The sequence below is a fragment of the Berghia stephanieae genome, chromosome 7 (genome assembly GCF_034508935.2).
Source record: "Berghia stephanieae isolate SIO BIC M18660-M18661 chromosome 7, UCSD_Bste_1.3, whole genome shotgun sequence".
Lineage (NCBI taxonomy): Eukaryota > Metazoa > Mollusca > Gastropoda > Nudibranchia > Aeolidiidae > Berghia > Berghia stephanieae.
The window spans coordinates 26,780,304-26,803,645 of record NC_088366.1 but is presented as its reverse complement, the minus strand read 5'-3'; the positions used below and the strand labels follow the sequence as shown (position 1 = coordinate 26,803,645).

Genomic DNA, 23,342 nt, shown 5'->3' with positions numbered 1-23,342 from the left:
TCATCATCATCATCACCATCATCATCATCCTCATCATCATCATCATCATTATTATTATTATTATTATTATTATTATTATTATTATTATTATTATTATTATTATTATCATCATTAATTAATTAATTGCCTTTATAATTACGAAAGCATACTCCGGTCAATTTCTTAATGTGATACGGTCCCAAACAACAAATAACCTTTTAATTATAACTTGCCCTTGAGAATTTATTCAAAGCAAGACCACGTTAACAACTTCAATACTCATATACAAATTCATATCTGGTCACTAGAATGCTCTTTTATCGATAAAAATCGAAGACAAAATACAAAATTTTGTATCCAACATTTCAATTGGCATGTTATTTTTTTTAATCCCTTACAAACTGAGCTATGAATATTGCATAAAAAGATTCAGCAAATGGCAACTGATAATGGTAAACGACTAATTCTGCTGCTTTTCTTTTTCCTGATAGGGATCAACTTGCTTCCCAAGCTAGTTGTTCATTAATATTTCATTTCTTTTCTTTTTTCTTTCTTTGTTTTTTTTTTTTTTTTTTTTTTTTTTTTTTTTTTTTTTTTTTTTTTTTTTTTTTTGCTGTGCTACTGGTTGGCATCTGGCAACTTTGAAGATCTACACGGAATACGCTTCAACAGTCATGTCGTCACTTCCCTCGTAGTGACGCATAGTAACTTAGTAACTGGCTCTAAACTATCGGAACAATGGCGGACGCCTTTATGAAATATTTCTCCGACGAGCATAAAAGTGTATCCAGAGGAGAAAAACATTATAAATATGATGTTTTAACTTTTATACATTCTGATCACAAAACATATGAAAAGTTCTAGCCAGCATGAAGAATAAAAAGTACCGATTTTCTTTGTTTAGAACCACGATGGTCGCCGTTCCTGGGCGACGTGACATCAGACGATTGAATCCAATTTTGTCTGTCTCCTTGTTAACATAACATAACATAATATGGAATAGGGCAAATTAGGATAAACTCCCTTGACTGCCCTTAATATTAATAGTAATGCTATAAATCTATTGATTAACGATTACAATAATAATACACGTGGTAATTATAGTATTTCAACTTAAATGTACTCATGTCAAAAACACCTGGTGTAGATGTCCTTGACTCATGTATATGTGATGTACAAACATATATCTTTAACCGTGACATGCAAAGCACACACACGCGCGCGCACGCACGCACGCATATTATAGAAGATAACCATAATAAGGTAACAATGCATAATATATACATACAAGATTGAAAGCCATGTCAACAGCAGTGCAAACAAGTATTATTTGTCATATATAAATCTCCCATCGTATAATTCCCGGTCTACTAACACCTTGAAATAATCCATAGATTTTGCATTCTTTGTTTCAAATTTCAAATTGTTCCATTTCTAGACAATACAAATACCGAACCAGTTTTGTCTTATGTTTGTTTTGCAGCTAGTGCCAAAAATCTTAAACTTGTTCCCTCTAGTAAAAGTAATATTAGAATATGAAAAAAAAAATCATAAAAGTCTATTTAGACCATGTACCAATCTATAAACCTGAATTAAATCCCCACGAATTTTTCTATATTTCAAACTTGGTAAGTCAAGAAATTCTAGCCTTTCCCTCTAAGATAAATACTGTATTGCATAAATCTTTTTGGTAGCTCTCCTCTGAACACTTTAAATACTAATAGATTGTCTTTTATATAATGGGCTCCGGGTGCAATTTCCGCATTCTCGAATTGGTCGAACGAGCGATTTATACAAATATAAAAATATGGTTTTATCAAGACTTATAAAGGTTCTATATATTATTCCCATCATTCTGTTTGCACGGCTTACACAATTATCAATATTATGTACATCAAAATTCAAAAGTGAATCAAAAGTAACTCCCACATCCTTTTCATAAGGCTCAACGGAAAGTAGATTTGACATAAAAGTTCAAATAATAATTATGACATGGTTTATTTTTTCCGATATGTACTACTTTACATTTCGAAACATAAAAATCCAAATGCCATGTTGTAGACCATTGACCATTTGAAAAGTGAAAATATATCATTTTGTAGAATGTTATGATGTTCAGTTGTACTATAGATCATCGTATCGTCTGCAAACAGTTTGCAGGCTGAATTTATGCCACATGGTAAATCATTTATATATAAAATAAATAAAAGTGGTCCCAATACGCTTCCTTGGGGTACACCGATAATTACATTCTTAAAATCCGACCCCACCCCATTGACATTGACTCTTTGTATTCGATTATTAAGAAAGTCTTTAATCCAGTTAAAGATATTCCCTTTAAATCCATATGCATTTAGTTTAATGAATAATCTCTCATGTGGTACAGAATCAAAAGCCTTGCGGATATCAAGATAAACAACATCAATGCATTGATCACGATCAATTAACGGTAAAATCCTCCATCACCTGTAAAAGTTGAGTAATGCATCTAAAACCGTGCTGGTTATCATTTAGCATCGTATGACTTTCAAGAAAGTCCATTATTCGGTCTTTCAAGATAGACTCCATAACCTTACAGAGTATACATGTTAAGCTGATGGGTCTATAGTTTGCAGCATCCAATTTGCTGTCCTTTTTATGAATGGCAGTAACATTGGTTTGTTTCCATTCAATGGGTAATGTACCAGATTCAAGAGACTTATTATATATTGTTGATAGCGGCTGTGATATTTCAAAGGCCACTTCCCTCAGTAAACGGGAATGAGGGGAATCGGATACATGTTTTTATGCTTATGCTTTTTATGCTTATACATAAAATACATGCTTATGCTTTTAGTCACGTCTAAATTCAACAATTTAGCAAGTATGTCTTCTTGTGTAATATAAAAATCGGGAACGTTTAATTGATTTGTAACATTGAAAGTTGGTATATTTGTAGTATCTTCTTGAACAAACACAGATGAAAAATAATCATTTAAAACATTAGCTTTATCTATATCCGAAGTAACCTTGGTACCATCATCTTTCAATAAGACACTAACACCTGGTTTTCTTTTCAACTTTCTGTTGAGGTATCTCCAATAGCCTTTCGGACTATTCTTACATTCAGTACCAATGTAGCCTACATTCATACGTTTTCATAGCATTTTGAACCGTGTATTTGGTGTTATTTCTAACCTTGACATAATTATGAAAATTATTTGTTGTAGGATACTTTTTGAGTTTCTTATACAATTTATGTTTCTTATTGATTGTACTTTTAACGTTTTTTGTCAACCAACCCCCTCCCAAACCCCCGACCAGAACATTATGTTTAAAAAAAAAAAAGAATACTGGGGATGTAGGAGCTTTCGGAAGGCCTCCCCATTCAAGGCCAACTTCATGACTCAAGACAACTTAATTTTCCGAATTCTTGCCATTTTTACTTTTAACTCTGTGCTATATCACCAAGAAGTTCCTACACACTCTGTTCACCTAGTAATACTAGTAGTATATTTCACCCATCACCACCCCGCCCACCACCAGGGTTGCCAGATTATTTTTCAACAAAATGCCAGGGGAAGACTCAAAAAATGCCAAAACACTAAAAAAAAATGCCAAAGTCTGTTGACTCCCACCCCCACTAATAAGAAAACTACTCACTTTTGACAGACAATTTACTATCGTATCCTGGTGGCTTGCGTGTTTTCTTTTCTTTTTCTTTTTTTTTCTTTTTTTTTTGAATTATACTAAATTTCCTGTTGGGGTAATTTTTTACCTACTGACTACTAAGTGGAGTGCTAAACCATTACACCACGGTTGGATTTTAAGAAAATGCCAAATGAAAATGCCAAATGCCAAATGATTTTTCTAATGCCAAACGGTTTTCAAAAATGCCAGATTTTTTTAATCTGGCATTTAAAATGCCAAACTGGCAACCCTGCCCACCACTCGCCACTCATTTTATTTCGCTCACATCAGCTGATAGGAATAGGAATTTGTCTTTTTATTTCACCAAGAAACAGCACTCTTCTACGCTAACTTTTTGCAGCTCTGTCAAAAACAACCTTGTGAATCAAGATAAATATTTTTTTTAAAAATAATAAACAGTACAGATTATATGATGCTATCCTGAGATCAAGGATATTCTGGAAGCCCCAAGAGGGTATTTTATTTTTATTTTCATTAAAGTCTCAAGTATTTCTTCAATGTTTAACTCCAGCTGGCGGTATTCTTTTGGGGTTTTTTAGTCAGTCGATTCAAGTTGAAGTTCAACTGACTGACTGCTGCTGTCGGCTACTGCTACCGCTGCCAGGCCAATGTCAATCTGAAATGATTGATTGAGAATGACACGCCAAGGATAGTGAACAGCGAGTTAATGCATTTAGAACTGAGAAGACATGAATGTGATTCAATCGTTCACAAAAATATATTTATAGGGAGTTTAATAGAAATTCTAAATGTACCTCACACACTTCACTTGAAACCAATGTCATTGGAAAGAGCTGGCAACACAGATTACAAAACAGTTTGAATTTTGTTTCTATCTTGATTAGAAATGTAGTTACGGCAGTTCAAAGTCTGAAATTTCAGACCGATTTTTACCCCAAAATTACCATTGCAAAGTTGTGACCGAAAACGCATGATGTTAATAAAAAATGGTTAAAACAGTCAATATGGAGTTCTTATCATATATTGTATACCAAAATGTTCGTCTTATCGAGGACAATGCATTTACATTAATAAAGAGGAAGATAAACATTTCAAATTAACACATTATTACATAATATGACGCAAATGTTACATAATCAAAAACTCGGCTAGACGTAAGAAAGAATTTGCTCTATCACTTTTGGATTTATCCCCAATATCTCACTGAAACAATTGCAAATAATTACCCTCTTTTAATTAATACATAGAGAATAAAAAAGGGTTTGAGAGTATTTAGATGAAAAGATATAAACATGTTGTGTAATGACATAATGAGTTTATTTTCACCTATGGCAATTTAATTGCATATAAATAAAATGGTAGATTGAAAAAGTTCAAATAAATTGAAACAGATTCCCTATTATAATTAGAATTAGAAGGAAAGTTCTGGCTTTTAATACTTAAAAAAATTCTGCTGAACCACTTTGGGTTTATTGCTATTACATCATTTGAACTGACAATTAATATAATTTTATCCCCCCCCCCCCCCTTCTCTCTCAATGTATGGGGGTGTCAAAACTAATAGAACTTCTTACCATAATAATTATTAAGGCTAAGGCCTTTAAGATATGAATAAAAATGATAAACATATCTAAACATATGGGAAAGAAACTTGATGGCAAAGTAAAATAAAATAAAATTAAAGCAATTGGTATTTTTAAAATATCGATATTATTAATATCGGATTTCACAAAGAGAAGAAATATACGAACTTTTAAAACAAAAACTATAAAATGCCTATAAATAAAGTTGGAAAGTATGTATTCAAAATAAAACATAGTAAATAATATTACTGAAAATATTATGGACTAAATTTAACATTATAGATCAGTAAAATTAGGTGCCCCAAACGTAAACAATAACACGTTGCTTGTGATTTCCGTTAGGGACCGGAATAATTTACGCACAATATAGGTCTCCCAATTTTGTAGTTTGAGTTGGAGGCAATACACTTTCAGTATTGAAAATATGTTAACATAAAATCTAACAGTTGCAGAAATAATAATATAAGGCTAAATTATTATGAAAATCAGGCTCCGAATAATTCTCGTTTTGTTCACATCAGCGCAATAATTTGCTCTGGTCTAAAAATAGACTGTAACTTTTGATAAATTTTACCTTTGTTCCATAAAATATCCATATCTAGACATTATTTGATGCATGATCGAGCATTTATGAATATGTGTTTCTTTTGCCACCTAACAGCCAAATTTTAAAGGTTATTTTTTTTCTATTATTAACATTGGAACGTGAGCTGTCAAGACAGGAACATGTGGTTTGCCATGTGCTTCTAGACCTTTGTTTACGTTTGGGGCACCTAATTTTACTGCTCTATACATAACTAAATTTAAAATATCGATATGAATATCGATATCGTCCGGCAGCCATGATGAGAAGATAATGTAAACAAGGCATTTCGGCGCAGGGTTAAAAGCTGTTTGCGCATCGATATAGAGCCCTGAAATTTGGCATGAATAAAGTTTAGATGTTATTCTAAAAACAAGCGTTTAAATTTTAAAAACACACGCGGTAAATAAAAAAATAAATGAATTTGAAAATTGCCAAATTTTAACTTCATATAACTTCTGGAATTATGAATGGATTTTTCCTTAATTGGCACCATTTAAAAGGAAATTGAAAGACGAAAATAATGATACCAAACTATTTGCGATATTCCTCTTTATAAGGAAGTCATGCATCTTTAATTGAACCCCCAAAACGCGAACGTCAATTTCCAGTCACAACTTTCCTATGGGCGAGTTGGGTCAAAATTTGACTGCCACTACTGCTGCTCACTAAACTGCCTATATTTAATTGATTAGGTACTGATCGAATTACTCTTCGTCAATAATGAATTGCTGTCAGATGGATACCAGTGCCAGCGTCAGGTCAACCAAATTTTCAGTATATGTATCTAGTCTTACAATTGGGGAAAGAACTTCCATATACAGGTGCCACTCAGGGAAGACCCGTGATCATGCATCAAATGTCATGGGTATCGGGTCTACACGTTACATATATTATTGATTATTAAACAATAATATCAATAACAATATAGTATATATATATACATTATTATATCAAATCATTCTAATGATGATGGATACACAATTATTCATAACTGAAATAATCATGAGTCGTATATATACTCAACTATTTCAATGTGCAATATTTTTGACAGTCAAGGCAGGCATTTCCATGAGGAGGTATAGAATTACCATAAATAGATAGATAATATCCGCAAGAGATACTTTAAATTAAAAGACCTATTAGATCATATCTGATTTCAGCACATGTCTTCGTCAGATTTTTTTCTCCCTGTTGACTGACATAGTTTGTCTCGAACTAAACAAAAAAAAAAAAAAGACTTAGCCCCAATATTTTTAATTAATTTTTTCTTTCGTTTAGCCTTGCTCCCTTTGATTTGATGTCCCCATACTAAGATACAAACTTAATAAACTTAACTGGAAGGCTCAGACTGAGGAGAAATAAATTATTAAAGAGGATAACCAAATAAAACAATTCATCCTCTTCTTCATTTTAATGAAAACCCTTAAGATAAATTGGTCAGTTTTGGCTAGGGAGACCAAGATTTTGGTCTCCCTAGCCAAAATCGACCAATAAGGCTTCTTCTTCTTCTAGGTTCCATGCCTGGTCCAGGCTTCGGATACTGCATGAATTATCTCTCTCCATTCCTCCCTGTCTCTTGCTTTTTCAAACAGCTCTTGGATTGTTAGGTTGGTGAAGCCCTTCAGTTTGTCTATGAGTGTTTTTCTTTGTCTCCCCCGGGCGCGTTTACCAGGTATTTTTCCACAACTTGCCAGGTATTCATTCTTATCTTTCCTTACTATGTGTCCGAAAAAGGATAGTTGTCGATCCACTATTAAGGGCATTAGTTTCCTTTGTTGGTATGTTTGTTTTAGCACTTCTTCGTTCGTTTTGTGTGCGGTATACGATATTCTCTGCATCCTTCTCAAGCACCACATTTCAAAAGCTTCAATGTTCTTTTGTGTTTCTGCATTTGTAGTCCAGCTTTCGCATCCGTATAACAAGATTGGCCACACGTAGCACTTCAAGACTCGGAATCTAATCCATGAAGGCCTGTTTGGCTTGAGTTATTCTTGCTCGTATGTCTCGGTTACATCTTCCATCTGTTGTCACTATTGAACCTAGGTATTTAAAACTTTCTACGTTGGTAAGCTGCTCGCCGTGAATCGTTATATTGCAGGTGTTGTTGTTTTCGGGGTTTTTCTGTATTACCATGCATTCTGTTTTGGTGATATTCACTTCCATTCCCTTGGCTTCACTATGTACTACCACTTTGTCAACAATCTTTTGAAGTTGGATTTCTGATGTTGCAATGAGTACCGTATCGTCTGCGTATCTTATATTATTTATGTTGTGACCTCCTACTTTTATTCCCTCCATATTATTTATGCCCCTCATGATTGTTTCTTGGTATAGATTAAACAGATCTGGTGAGGCAACACACCCTTGACGGACTCCTTTCTTAATAGGAATGGAATTTCCTGTAGAGTTTCCGATTTTGATAGATGCCTGCTGGGTGTAGTATAATGTTTGCATGAGTCTGAGGTCTTTCTCATCAGCGCCAATGGAGTGCAGTTGTTTTAGTATTTCTTCGTGGCGTACTCTATCAAAAGCTTTTCTTGGTCTCCCTAGCCTCTACCAATGACCAATAAATAAACTATGACTTAGAAAATTCAACAAATACCTTACAAGCACAATAATTCAACGGCCATTATTACACTGATCATCCCCTCAGCCTTCCTCTCAAAATGAAAATTTAACTTTAAAAATCTGGTCTGGAGAAAAAAATCTAGGTTACGGGAACTATTTACAGACCTCCAGTGAGGTCTTATGATTCCAAGGCTAGGCCCCACCATTTCAAGTGCCATCACCAACACCACATTATCATACACTGCCACAACTCCCATCTCCTGAATCTTATTCATCATCAACACGTCATCACCATCATCATCATCACTACCACCACTACTGCAACCACCAATACCACATCATCATAACTACCACTTCTGTAATTATTACAACCACCACAACAGCCACATAATCACTACTACCACCACTACTGTAGCCACCACCACCGCCACCACCACATCATCAGTCACAATTACCACGATAATCATCACCATCACAACCACTACAATCACCACCACCACCACATCATCATCAGTACCACTACAACAACCACCACCATATCATAATCACAACCACTACTGCAAAAACCACCACCATCACATCACCATAATTACCACTACTACTCAACTCAACCACCACCACATCATTATCACTACAACTACCACTACAACCATCACCACCTCATCATAACAACCAATACTACTACAACGACCACCACCACCACATCTTCACTACCACTACTACTCAACCACCATCACATCATCATCACTACCACAACTACCACAACCACACCACCAACTCATCATTACTACCACCACTACTACTATAACCACCACCACATCAATCGACTAATATCCTATCAAAAGGGTAGCAAGCAATTGCTATTTTCCGTTTCACGCTATAAAGACCAGAATAAACTCAGGCTCCATGGGCCTAATGGCTCTGAAGGACTATTATATGACTTTTATTATATGTTCTGTAATGAGTCTAAAGATGAGAACCTTTTCTCTTCGATCTGACTTCATGTTTTACTGTTTTCATTAAGGAGAGCAGTAACAACAGTGATGTGAATTGGGCTTTTAAATGATTGTGGCTTCTGAAGGGAAGCATATGCTATGTGTAGCTTTGACATCGAGTTAGAGTCTTGACTAAAAACAGACTTAATTAAGGTCTGAAGGCATGAACAGGAGAGGCACTTTACACACATTTTTCTCAAACTGATATGGACATAAAATCTGAAAATATAAAATGATCTTAAAAGCTTGCATGACTCATCCTTTGTGTTTTCTGTATCCTGTTCAATCATCAGGAGATGACATCTAAATCTTTACAGTGTTAACAAATTTGATAATTAAATTTTGTTAAGCTCTCCCCCCCCCCCCCCCCCCCCCCCACTTTTTAATTTTTTAAATTTTTGTTTTTTGTTTTTCTTTTAAAAAATCACGTTTGGTTAGAGTAAAAGTGAATCCTTCTTGCAAAAGTTTAAAGCCTAAAGATCTTTTGTGAACCAACTTTTCTCTCCTTTAACATCAGTCCAGTCCATGTCCCAAGCGATTTTTAGCCAATTTATTTTTTCTCTTTTCCCGAAGGACATTTGTCATTGCTGTTTTATACAATCACTGCTGTTTTCCAGACATGTCCTATATATATTTTTCAACGTTTTCATTATACTCCTTTGCTCAGTGCACAATGCTGTGGCTTTTTTCCTAGGAGGATGTGAAAAAAACAACAAAAACAAAGTAAATCAGGCGTAAAAATTAAATGACAGTATTTAATTTTGAACCCCTTTATTTCAGATGAACATATATGTGACACAGTTCAAGTTTGTTTATTTGTGTATTTATTCAATTTCCAACTTATGTATTCAACTTTATTCAAGCATGTTTGATATACCCACTGTTTTCATGTCATGATGTATTTTTATTTTCAAGTGATCAATACATAAGTAAGGGATTAAAACTTTCTCATTTTCTTTTTGTTTCATTTTAGTTTATATTTATTCACCAGTGAAATCATCATGGCACTGTGGCAAAGATCTTGGAGGAATTTGCTTTATTTAGCAGTTGTACTTCACTGTGCTTGGTCATTAGTCAAAGCTGCTGAAAAGGATGCAAGTAATGCTGGTAAGGTCAACGAAATAACATATGTGATATTTTAGAGTTATATTTTTGTCAGTTTGATTGATTTATTGATTTAATATTTACTTTTATGGTCTTTTAATATTTTTTGTTTTTGACATACTTAATATATAAACAACTTATACTCTGTATAATTTTTAGAATACATGAAATCTTACTTATAGCATGTTTTATAGATTTTATAGAATCTATGGTATGGTGGACTTAGCTGGTCATATCAAATACATATTTTTGCTGGGATACTTTAATATATATATAAAAATGACCAATTGTAATTCAGGGATGCTCTTTTCTCGGCTAAAGCTAAAAATGAGTATTGGGGAGTTGTTTTTTTAAAATTAAAGTAATGGCTGTTTAAAGGCAGCAGTTAAGGGAAGCTTTATGGATATGCTTCCTTTTCTATTATTTAAATCACTCAATCCTAGAGATTTTTGCTACTTTTCAAAATTGGAAAAAAAGTATTAAAAATGAGCATGTGCATAGATAGTTTTATTCAACTATCATTAACATGCAAAAACTAAAAAACATTAGCTTTGATACTACGCCTATAATTTGTCTCAGAAAAATGTAATAAATAGGCATGGGGTAAAAAAAAACCCGGATAAACTACGGATACAGTCGGTGTTAGGGTTGAGTGAGTTAAGAATGATATCATTTGATGAAGAGATATTTGCACAAAACATTTTCATATGTTATGGCCTTTACTCGAAAAAATGTCAGGCTTTTTTTATTTTTGGCAAAGGGCATCCCTGATAATTATATATGATATCAAATTTGAAAGAATTTCTGTGCTCACAAATACTTCACAGTACTTTAGATTTTTTCCCAGCGTGTCATATGGAACAAAATTTCCATTCCATTTAGTTCAAATAGCCTTTATGTACCAGCGCTCTCATAATATCCATCAATTCATTTAGCCAGTAAGAAACAATTATTATTTTTTTTTTTTTGAAAAAGACATTGCAGTATTTTCATTTCTGTTACCGAACAGGAACTCATTTTACACCTGAATATAGTTGGAGAATTGAGTAAAATGCTTTTTCCAAAGATTTAGCTTTGTGCTGCTGCAGCAAGACTTAAACCAGAGACCTACAGCCATAGACCACAAGATGACAGAAGCCACACTAAAGCAAACAGCCCGGCAGCATTTAAAAAGTGCACTGCGAGGTTGATTATGGAATATTTTATCGAATTCCTTTCATCTTTAGGTTGCAAGCCTGATCATATCCACCTATCCTATGGAAGTGTTGCCACGGAAATGGTCATTATGTGGGAGACCGAGCAGTCATGCTCGTCTCCTGAGGTCCAGTATGGCATTGGAAGCCCCTTCAATCTGAAGCTTGTAGCTAAAGGGGCAACTCAAGATATGACTGGATGCAGTGTGGAGAATTGCTCTTTGAATTTTGTCCATAGAGTCGTCCTTAAGGTTTATATTTTTTGTTTCTCATAATTTTTTTAAGTAATTGTATTGCATGGTAATGAATCGGGTAAATAGAGTGGAGTCTGAAATCAAAATGATAGTTTATCATATATATGTTCTTTATTTTGCAATTTAAGAAACTATATTTATTCACTGTTTCCAATGGAATCATTAGATCGAGCTCATATTTGTACAATTTAGACTCAACACAATTCAGATATTTTCGGTTGTAAATTCAATTTTCAGCACATAAATCATCCTGACATATACTGTTTTTAGGCTGTTTGGTCAGAAATAACAAATCACATTATGTCAATTTTATTCCATTTAACTTTTCTAGAAAATTTTAATCGGATTTTGTAATTCTGTAAAGCAAATATATTAATGCAATGTGATATCAGGAAGAATCTGTACAAATTCAGCTAATGATTCTATAGTTCTGAAAAAGCATGCATGAAACAGTGCAGATAAAGCAGATAGAAAAACATAAGAAAAAGCCCATTAAAAAAAAAATGAGCCTACCTTTTAAGGATTTTAGGATTTTTTTATTTTTTTTTCTTGGACTTTTTTCTCTGCTTTGTCTGGCACAATTTCATGCGCACTTTTTTTTAGATCCTACAAAAGTGCCTGCTCCCTAATTTGTTACTTATGATTCTAATAACATTCTTGAACAGTTTGTGCCTCTAACTTTTGACTTTAAAAAAACAAACTATTAAAACGTTTTTTTTCCATTACTTATTGAGTTAATTAATAACATCTTACTGCTATCTCCAAGAGAGTGGTGACAAGAAGATTTAACTGTCAATGATAATAGAGATGCCTTTCACCTGTGACCATTTTAACCCCAAGGTTTAATCAAACCTGCATAAAATTTTATTAAAAATAAAATCACTAGAGTTTTCTTCAATTTTGAATGGGATTGTTCATAATGATTGTGCGGCTATATAGTCTAGTGGTGTTGGTGTGACACTCACTTTCGGATTGGAAGGTCCCGGGTTCAAGCCTTGCTTGGCACATAGTTGAGTCCTTGGAAAAGGCTCTTTACTCACATTCTCTCACCATACTCAGGTGTAAAATGAGTACCTGGCAGTTAACAGTGTTGTTTCTGTTCGAAAAAAAAATGTAATATTGCCCAACAGCCATCATGTCCCGTCCTACATGTTAAGTGTTGCTGTTGGCCAGGGACCCCTTGTAATGCGCTTTGGGCATCTTAGTGGATATTGCGCTATATAAAAACTCAAAGCTAAAAAAAAATGATTATTTTAAATCCATCACAGACATGAACTTAGAAAAAAGGTTTGCATGATGGTAGTAACAAGTATGAAGACCTACCTACAACTATGATCAGTTCATAGAATTACAAATTTTTGCTTCTTAATTCAGAACTGAATAAGCATATTTAATGATACAAAAGTTGTGAAAAGGAAAAGTTTGGAGCCAGAAAATGTATATTCAGAATTTTGAACTCTCATTTATTCCTGCCAAGGGCAAGTTGTTATTAGGTTAAATTAAAGTCAATACTCTTCTCACCCTTTATAAACTACTTACTTTATAAATATTAAAGTAATCCTGAATCATATATAATATCGGAAAACTCTTAATTCACAAGATAAATGACTGTAATTTAGTTGCTTTTTTCTTTGTTATATGTTAATTCTTCCACTTATTCATGTCTTGTCATTCCATCTTCCCACAGGATTTGAGTCAATCCTCTACAGTGTACTACCTCCCAGTCAGTGGAGGTGTTAGGGCCGGTCCTTTTTATTTCTATGTTCCAGGTCACGATGAGGTAGGTCCTGCTCCTCCGTAAAGACCCACACACATACACACACACACACACACACACACACACACTTTCTCTTTCTCTCTCTCTCTCTCTCTCTCTCTCTCTCTCTCTCTCTCTCTCTCTCTCTCTCTCTCTGGATTTGTAATTTGTTCAGGTCTACTGCACCACCACCACCACATCATCATCACTGCCACCACTACTGCAACCACCACCAGCACCACCACATCATCATCATCATCATCATCATCATTATCACTGCCACGTCTACTGCAGCCACCACCGCATCATCATCACTACCACCACTACTACAACTTCTTCACCATCAATCATCATCATCAATGACATCATTATCATCATCACGACCATTACTACTGCAACCACCACCACATCATTATCATCTGTACCACAACTACTACAACTCCTCAACGACATCATCACTACCACCACTCCTGCAACTACCACCACATCATGATCGCTACCTCCACTACTACAACAGCCACCACCACATCATCATTTTTATATGTCTATATGGCATCTGACATCCTTTTAAGAATTTGATAGTCTTTTCTCCTTTTGTGGTGTTATTTGGTTGGGATATAGGTCTGGAATTTTTCTGTTGTGTTGTGGGAACCCTGGTTTGTTTTATTGATATTTCACTTTTGAATGTATTATTCTATTCCCAGACAAACCCACTTCAATTCATTGTTTCCAGCGTGTCAACGCAGGGTAGTCAAGCTGTTATGATGAAATCTTTAGAAAAAGTCATCTACCAACATCCATACTCTGGTATTTTTATGATGAGCAAACCAGAGCAATTGGTGTGTAAATCGGTAAGTATATGATTTTTAAAAATGATTTTGTTAGTGTATGTATATGAGGTAGAGCAGGAATACCCAGTCAGATTTGCACAAAACACTTCGAACATTGTTTAATTTATTTTTTCTTTCATGAAATTAGAATATCAGAGGAAAACAAATGTGTGACGTCTTTTGAAATAAACTGCAATATATAACTAAAATAAAATAACACATCGCAAGTATTGCTAAAATCTCATAGCAACATCATTGATATTATATAAAAAAACTTGAGCTTTTATATAGCGCAATATCCACTGAACGTGCTCAAAGCGCTTTACAAGGGGCCTGTTAGACGATATTACAATATTTTTTTTCGGACAGAGACAACGCTGTTAACGTCCTGGTACTCATTTTACACCTGAGTACAGTGAGAGAATGTGAGTAAAGAGTCTTTTCCAAGAACTCAACTATGCCCAGAGCGAGGCTCGAACCCAGGACCTCCCGATCCGAAAGCGAGTGTCATACCACTATACAACATAGCTGCATATATAGTCTATAAATAATCGATTACAATGTGAAGGAAGCATCAATCATAATAAAAATAATTGTCAATCATTAAGCAATCATCATTCAAATACAATTGCATCATTTAGAGCAATGAAATTGCAAATTAAATACCAAATTGATAGTTTGTATTATAATGACAGGGTTATTTAATACATGTTGGGTAAAATATGGCAATCACTGTTGATGCAATCGCCAACTACTCACCTTAAATCATCAACACTTAATAGTGTATTTTGAAAAGTTAAACTGAAGAACTCTTTCCTTTAAAATAAATTAAATATGCTATTGGTGACACTTTGATGGTCAAGGACTTCTTGGTTCTGTCGTTTACAGATTCTCTAGGATTAGTGAAATTGGCTATGAAAAGCATTTATTCATACTACTCATAAGTGTACATCACAATGCCATATATATAATATTGCAAGATGTAGATATAATATATATATATATATATATATATATATATATATATATATATATATATATATATATATATATATATATATATATATATATATATATATATATATATATATATATATATATATATATTGTTCCTCCTACATTATAACAATAGATTTACTCAAAGCAGGATATCCCAAGTTAGATAGAACTGTTTTACCACTAAGCCATGTTTGTGAATGAAACACGCCTTTTTATTATTAAGCAAGAATTTCAGTGTGGATTTATTTTATACAAAATATCATGTTATTTAATACATCTTCACTTATTTGTGAATTGATAATTAAATTATGCAATGACCTATTCCTAACAAACAAGTTATAAGTGGGTTGGACACTATGACCAAACTTCCTTACATATGAGGTTGTCTGGCCATACCTCTCACTTTATTTTCACAATCTAATAAAAATTAATGTGATTACGTAAAAGCCAAAGTGGCACCCTTGCTCAAATCTTTCTGAGAAAATGTCACAATTTTCACAAAGAAATTGAATGAAATTCTTATAAACAGTTTATATTCTCGGAAAAGTGCACAGCTTGTAATTTTTCAGATGAAATTTCCTCCTTTTTTCACAATGTGACATATTTTTTTTCTTCACAATCACTTATTTTGTATAAATTTGGTCTAAGCAGCTGAACGAGTTGACATGTGTTATAGATAGTAATTGTCTCAAAGGAAGAATATTCATTGATAGCATTTTACCTATTCATCAGAAAGAGAACATTTTGACACAAATGGAACAGATTGCTACAGACTTACCCCTTATGATTGGAGCTGATGCTGGTTAGTAAATTTAAATTAAACATAAATTTTTACCATATTTATATTTAAATATTTATGATGTAATAAATAATTAATGTGTTTAAATTAATTTTTAACTAGGACAACTATGATTGCTTTAGAAAATTTGGAATAATTATATTATGATATTTTCACATTTGACGGGACTTTTTTATTGTCTAGTAATTATTAACTTATGGAGTTAACCACCATATCTTTTTTTTCTTTTTCTTTGTCAGATTTGAATTCAATTTGTTTTAAAATACTTTTTTTTTTTCTTATGCATGAAAATTGGTTAACATTTTCATTTGTGTTGCAGTCTGTTGGTATTTCTTGAATTGTGCATTACACAGATTGATAAGCTGCTTACAACATTGCTATTTTTTGAGGTTATGTAGGAAACTTTATTCCCTAAAGTCTATAAATTAAAGCATTGTGAAGGGCATTGAGTATTGTGAACCCTTGGAAATGACGGACACAAATACACATATATTTATTGTGTTTTCAAAATAAACCAGTACTACTACTATGCTTAAGTTTTCAATTCTTGTAACACATTTCTGTTATTATTATTGTAAAGGTAGATGTACATAGCGATTAGAATACACGGACATTTAAATTTTTTTTTTTTTTTACCTCTGTTACAGAACCAGAAGATGACACATGTGCACATGGCATGTTTTCTATACCTGGCCAAAGCATGAAAAAGTCACATGACAAGAAACGATGGTACTCCCTGGATATTGGAATGGTTCACTTTATTATGTAGGTCTAATTAATATGTCAAAGTCGACAACATCAGTAGTATTCTTTCAAATCATTATTTATCCCAACACATGTGCCTGTCTCATGTTTTCTGTGACTGGCCAAAGCTTAAAAAAGTCAGATCGCAGAAAACAATGATACTCCCTGGACATCGGGATGGCACTTTTTAACGTGTAGGTTATCAGTTTCTCATTTCTGGGTCAAAGTTGACACCAATAGTATTCTTCTTCTACCATTATTTATCTGGTTTTATCGCATTGTGTTAGCCACTGCAAAAAAAAAAACAAACAAAAAAATTTACTTTCAAAACCAAATTCTCTTCGTTCATTGCAGAGGAAAATCTATATTTGTGACCCTCCACCTCGAAACGGTATTAAGTCGGATTTTTCAATTTTGGGTTTTTGGTACCCAATCACAGCTTATTTTATGCTTTAAAATTTGATACCAAATTTATATAATTCTGATTATTTATTGTCGAGATATGACCGTTTGAAGTAGGGAGAGTGTGAAAACCAAGTTTTAAGAAAATCGACTTTGAAGTGAGGCACCGTTTTCACGCACAGTTAAATTAATGGGCAAAGATAACTCCTTAGATACGGACATTAAAAATTTGACGAGAATAGTGAAATTTGGCATGAGCTTAGCTTATACATTTACTAATGTACATACAAATTTTTGAAACAATTCAATTATTACTTTTGTAGTTATTTATTATTATGTAAGATGTTCTTAAAATAAATAAAACACTGGGGAAAAAACTGCCGACAATTGCTCACTTTTTCAAGAATTTTTGATATTTAAATAAACAATCAATGAAATAAGAATTATTAATGTGAATTTTTTGTCTTATTTAATAGAGAAAATACGATTTCAAAATGCCAAAAGTTAAAGAAGGTTGAAATTTGAAAGTACAGTTTTGAAACTACGTGAAGCCGGGTGGGCAGGGAAAAAATTGTCAGGAAAGAGGATTAGAGAGGAAGAGAGAGAATGAGAGAGTAAAATACACACACACACACACACACACACACACACACAGAGACACACATGATAGAGAGAGAGAGAGAGATAGAGAAAAAGAGGAGCGAGAGGGGGAGGGGAGAGAGACTGCTTGTGTTAAGAGGACGCGAGGGAAATATAATAAAGATTGAAACCTGTATAAGTGTATGTGTGTGTGTGTGTGTGTGTGTGTGTGTTTGTATGTGTGAAAGAAACAAAGGGAGACGGAGAGAGTGATGTAGACATGAAGAAAGGGATGGAGGCGGAGCAAAGAATTGTAGGGATAGTTTAAAGAAAGCATTTTGTTACAAAGTAAGTCATAGTCAATCAACTGGAAACATATTGACCAATGAGATTGCAATTAAAGAAATGGGCTGGTCAAATCTATCATTGCATTGTTTCCATTTTGAGTCAGATAACAGCTTGAGGAGGAGGGGTGGGGCTTATTGTGTAGTGACTTACATGAAAACATGTTATTGAATCTCTCAAGTTTTCCTTAGCGTTCTACCACATTGTTCATTGTCTAAAAAGCAGTTTTCTTGAAATCATTTATTTTCTTGGAAAGGAAACTATATATATATATATATATATATAATATATATATATATATATATATATATATATATATATATATATATATATATATATATATATATATATATATATATATATAATATATATAATATATATATATATATATATATATATATATATATATATATATATATATATATATATATATATATATATAATATATATATACATATATATATAATATATATATATATATATATATATATATATATATATATATATATATATATATATATATATATATATATATTATATATATATATATATATATATATCTTTGGGGGGTTTTTTATGTTTTAAAAAAAATAAAAAATTTTATCATCAGTTTTCTTGTCTATTTTTTTTTTTTTTTCAGTTACTCCTCTAAAGTGTTCTTGGAGAAAGATCCGAAGCAAGGAAAGGCAATGCAGACTTGGATGATAGATGACTTAACCAAGGTCAACAAGAAACGTAACAAGACTCCTTGGATCATTGCCATTGGTTCAGATCCCATGTACTGCCAGGCTCAAGGGGATGCAACTGCGCCACTGTCAGAGGGGATCAAGGATTGTCTGAAAAACGATTCGCGCATCAGGCATGGGTATGTTGTATTGCCCCTTAAATAGACAGAATTTCTTTTAAAATTCAATTTTCTCAATATTTTTTCAGTAAACAACTCCGTTCATCCCATTTTCACACAGAAAAAAAGTTTGATGGCAGGGTAGATTAAAACTAAAATCAAACATTGCTGACAGAAAGGTTTCCTGTCCACAAGCAAATAATTTTACCCATCTGTTAAACACTTAAGGAACCAGGTCAATCTTTCGCAAGATTATGTAGACACTGAAAACGAGGCTTATCAACCGGTCAATATTCTGGATTTGACAGAGCTGGTCTTTGATAATGCATGACAGACCTATAGTTCCCTAGTTTGAGTCCCGTGGTTGATGGTACAAAGATGATTCTTTGGAAAAGGCTCTTTCCTACCATTCTGTCACTATACTGGTCTGAATAAGTAAGTCACTATACTTAATTTAAAATGAATACCTGGCCGATAATATCCTTGTCTTTGTTAGAAAAAAATGGTAATATCACCCTAACTCTCTCAAGTTCACCCTCATTGAAAGTCAAACAAATTTATTCGATTTTCCATGCATATGAACTCGAGAGAGTTAAGGACGACATGTCTCATCCCACATGTTCAACGTCAATTTTTGGCTTGGGACCTCTTGTTAAGTGCTTTGAGCACATTTAGTGGATATGCGCTGTCTAATTGCTCAAGTTTTTAGGGTTTTCTTTTTCTTCAATTTTCAGAGTTTAAGATTACTGTTACCATTTTTACCATTTCTAACTAGATTGGAGGACGTCTTCTATCATTTTGCCGTGGACCTTGTTCTTGAGTTTCAGCAAGGTGTTTATGAAAGGACCTGGCCGCATTATAAAGGAGTGAGAACGTCCAAGTCCTATGACCAGCCATTATCACCTGTAGAGGTTATCTTAGCTGATGGGGTTTTGCCTGTGAATTCTTCACCTGAAGATGCAGGGAACGACACCATTAAAATTGTGAAAGGTTAGCGTTAATTTTGAAAATTACTATTATGAAAGAAAAAAAAGGATCACGTTTCTTCATAATTTGTGTAAATATTTAATATCCTTGATTTTAATGCTTTCAATGTGAACAGTTTATAAAATATATTTCCCAGAGAATAATTTTATGATTCAAAAGGTGATCCATGAGCTAATGTACCAGTACATTTTTATTTCATGCATTTAAGTAAAAGCTTTGGTTTTTCATCCATTCCGTCTTGTAATCTGTTAATTCTTTAGTACTTTTTCGTCCTTGTATTACTTGTAATCTGTCTCCATTGTTAATCAATGACTCACCTTTTCTATAAAATGAAACATTGATATTTTCAAATTACGGAATGCAGTTAAGTATTATTATTATTGTTATTATTGTTATTATTATTATTATTATTATTATTATTATTATTATTATTATTATTATTATTATTATTATTATTATTATTGTTATTGTTATTATTATTATTATTATTATTATTATTATAGTAGTAGTAGTAGTAGTAGTAGTAGTAGTAGTAGTAGTAGTAGTAGTAGTAGTAGTAGTATTGGTATATTATATATTAGTATTATTAGTATTATTATTGTTTTTAAAAAATGAGAATAGTTAAAGTGGTAAAAATTGTAGTATAAGTGCGTTCTATTTTTCATTTATGTAAAATGTTTTCATTTCTACAGCTGACTGGACTGCTCAAAGATTCAAATCAGTGGACAATAGTTATGGTCACTTGTCTGTGATCAATGCAAGTCATTTGCACTTTGAATGGCGACAGTCTACAGGTGAGAAAGGAGAGGTAGTTGTCCTTGATGAGTTTTGGCTTGTGCAGGACCGGCACGGCAATTTTTCCCTGGCTACATTACCACACAATGTGAGTCACAAAATTAACCAGTCAATCATTGCGATGGGAGGCAAGCCTGGAACGTATGACTTCATTAGCACCTTGACTCCTGATCCAAGCAAAGACGGTGAGGGATGGTCAAAATATTCTCTATGGTTTGGACTCGGTCTAGTTGGAGTGGCCATTGTTGTCGGGCTCGGCGTGGCGACGATACGTAGTTATATACGACGAAGAAGGAGCAGTGCGGGGAGAAGGTGGAGAGAGGTTGATCGTCAGGGTGGAGATGGAAGCGGCCGTTTTTATTCCATGGCTTCCGACTCAGATTCAGAGGAAAACGATCATGATTTTGAAATTGACATGTTTGAAAGAACATCAAAGTCTGAGTCAAAATTATTAACATCCTACTAATGTATGAGATTTATGTGATTATAGGTCTATATTAGTTTAGATAATCAATGAAAGGGATAGGTATTCTTTATTTTATAAAAATAACATTCAGCAATTTGCTTGCTTCGATCAACATCATTTTTCATCCGTGTTTGTGCATATGCTTTTGCTATAAGTGGTTTTTAATACTTTATATATAACAAGAGCATTATTTCAATGTATAATCAATAAAAGAAAAGCATCAAGAATAACATCTTTGGAAGACTTTAACAAATTGCTAATTTTTCATACTCTTTAATATAATATCATCTTTATTTCAGTTTTTCTAGTCATTTTATCATTGTACATTATTATTTACAAGCAGCCTATAAAATGAAATGCTTATTTGGTTTATCATCATCATCATCATCATCATTATCATATCATCAGTTTTTTTTGTGTATTCAAATTGAATCTCATCACTCAGTCCAGCTGTATTTAGTTTATTTAATTTGTTTTTCGATTAAACCCAAGAGTAAAAGGGAATTTTGTGCTCCATTGATTGAGTTAGACATTGAAGATTATATTTACCCACATTCTTGTAAGATTGCCATTTTCCTCGTCACTATAATTAATAGGAAATTGCATTTTTTAAAATCATTGAGAGCTAAACATCTGTGAAATTAAAAATATGTGTGACCCTCCATTTTAGCAGTAGGTCAAAATCGTCAAAACAATACAATTTTTATGGGTTAAAAAAAATGATTTTGCTGAGTATGAAACTCCAATCTTATCTTTAAATGAAAATGGTGCCAAACAAAAGCAGGTGTTTGCTACCCATTGGACAGGATGTTAGTTTATTACATACAAAGAAATTTCTACAAGATCCAACAGACACAGCGACCCAAATCAAAGCTGGTTGGAAAAAGGGGTCAGAAGATATCTTAAACACTCCCAGGATCGATACTTCTGCTTGTGAAGCGAGTACTTTACCAATTGGGCAATTGGACCAATGGTCCTGCTATAGTTATATTCGAGTAGAAATGATATTAAATAAGGAGATGACGCATAGCTGGCATCGGATTCCAACCATGCAGAAACTGAATGCAATTTCACATTTGATTTTATCACAAACGCTAATGACACTTGGTTTATGATGCTTGCAAAAAATTGGACGTAGAGGAATGTAGGTGTTTTGTTTCTAATCATTGAGTTTGATCTATACATGAATATCAAGATTTAGTTCTCACTTACAGGGTTTCAATTTGACATCTTTAAAAAATGTATATGATATCAGGATATTACTCAAAAAGAAAAACAGTGTTCCATTTCATGAACATTCAAGAAATAAATTATAAAAGTTTACCTATCAAATTACTTCTTATAATTTATTTAAATGTGATTTCCTTGTAGTCACAAAGTTCATGTTTAATCTCTACCCATTAATCAGTGCTGATGGTGACAAAAAGTGAAAAAGGAGGAACATTTTAAAAGTTTGCCTTTAAGCTCCACTTTGACTTCACTAACCCCCACTTTTAGAGTAGCTGAGATGATAAAACTATCATTGATACTCTAGCAAACTTCTTGAGAGTGGGAAACTACACCTTTTTGTTCCTGTTCACATCAAGTCTCTCAATGCCAGTACACTGATTTGGGGGAAATTCCTCCCCAACTCCAAAATCGCAGATTTCCGTGCATCGAGGAAAACCATCACCTCTGATTAATTGTCAAATTATTCATACATCTTTATAAAACCAAATATGGTTTTGTGGTTTGTGTCTTATATTTTATATATATATATATTTTTTTTTTTTTTTTTTTTTTTTTTTTTGTTGTTGTTGTATTTTTTGCTTTTTCAATTTTTGAAACTTTTATTCATCATTCAGATCATCATTTAGATTTCTTTTTGACTTGCTCAATCACTG

At 33.1% G+C, this 23,342-nt stretch overlaps 1 protein-coding gene across 1 annotated transcript; it reads left to right on the top strand.

Annotated features, from left to right (window-relative positions):
* Positions 1-3,961: 3,961 nt before the first annotated feature.
* On the top strand, positions 3,962-22,782 carry LOC144976971 (acid phosphatase type 7-like). Its single transcript, XM_078921627.1, has 10 exons — positions 3,962-4,123; positions 10,354-10,469; positions 11,693-11,910; positions 13,601-13,693; positions 14,374-14,520; positions 16,231-16,300; positions 16,945-17,062; positions 19,008-19,232; positions 19,987-20,201; positions 20,891-22,782. Exons 2-10 carry the CDS (start codon positions 10,364-10,366, stop codon positions 21,457-21,459), a joined length of 1,761 nt encoding a protein of 586 aa, XP_078777753.1. The 5' UTR covers positions 3,962-4,123; positions 10,354-10,363; the 3' UTR covers positions 21,460-22,782.
* The last annotated feature ends 560 nt before the right edge of the window (positions 22,783-23,342 follow it).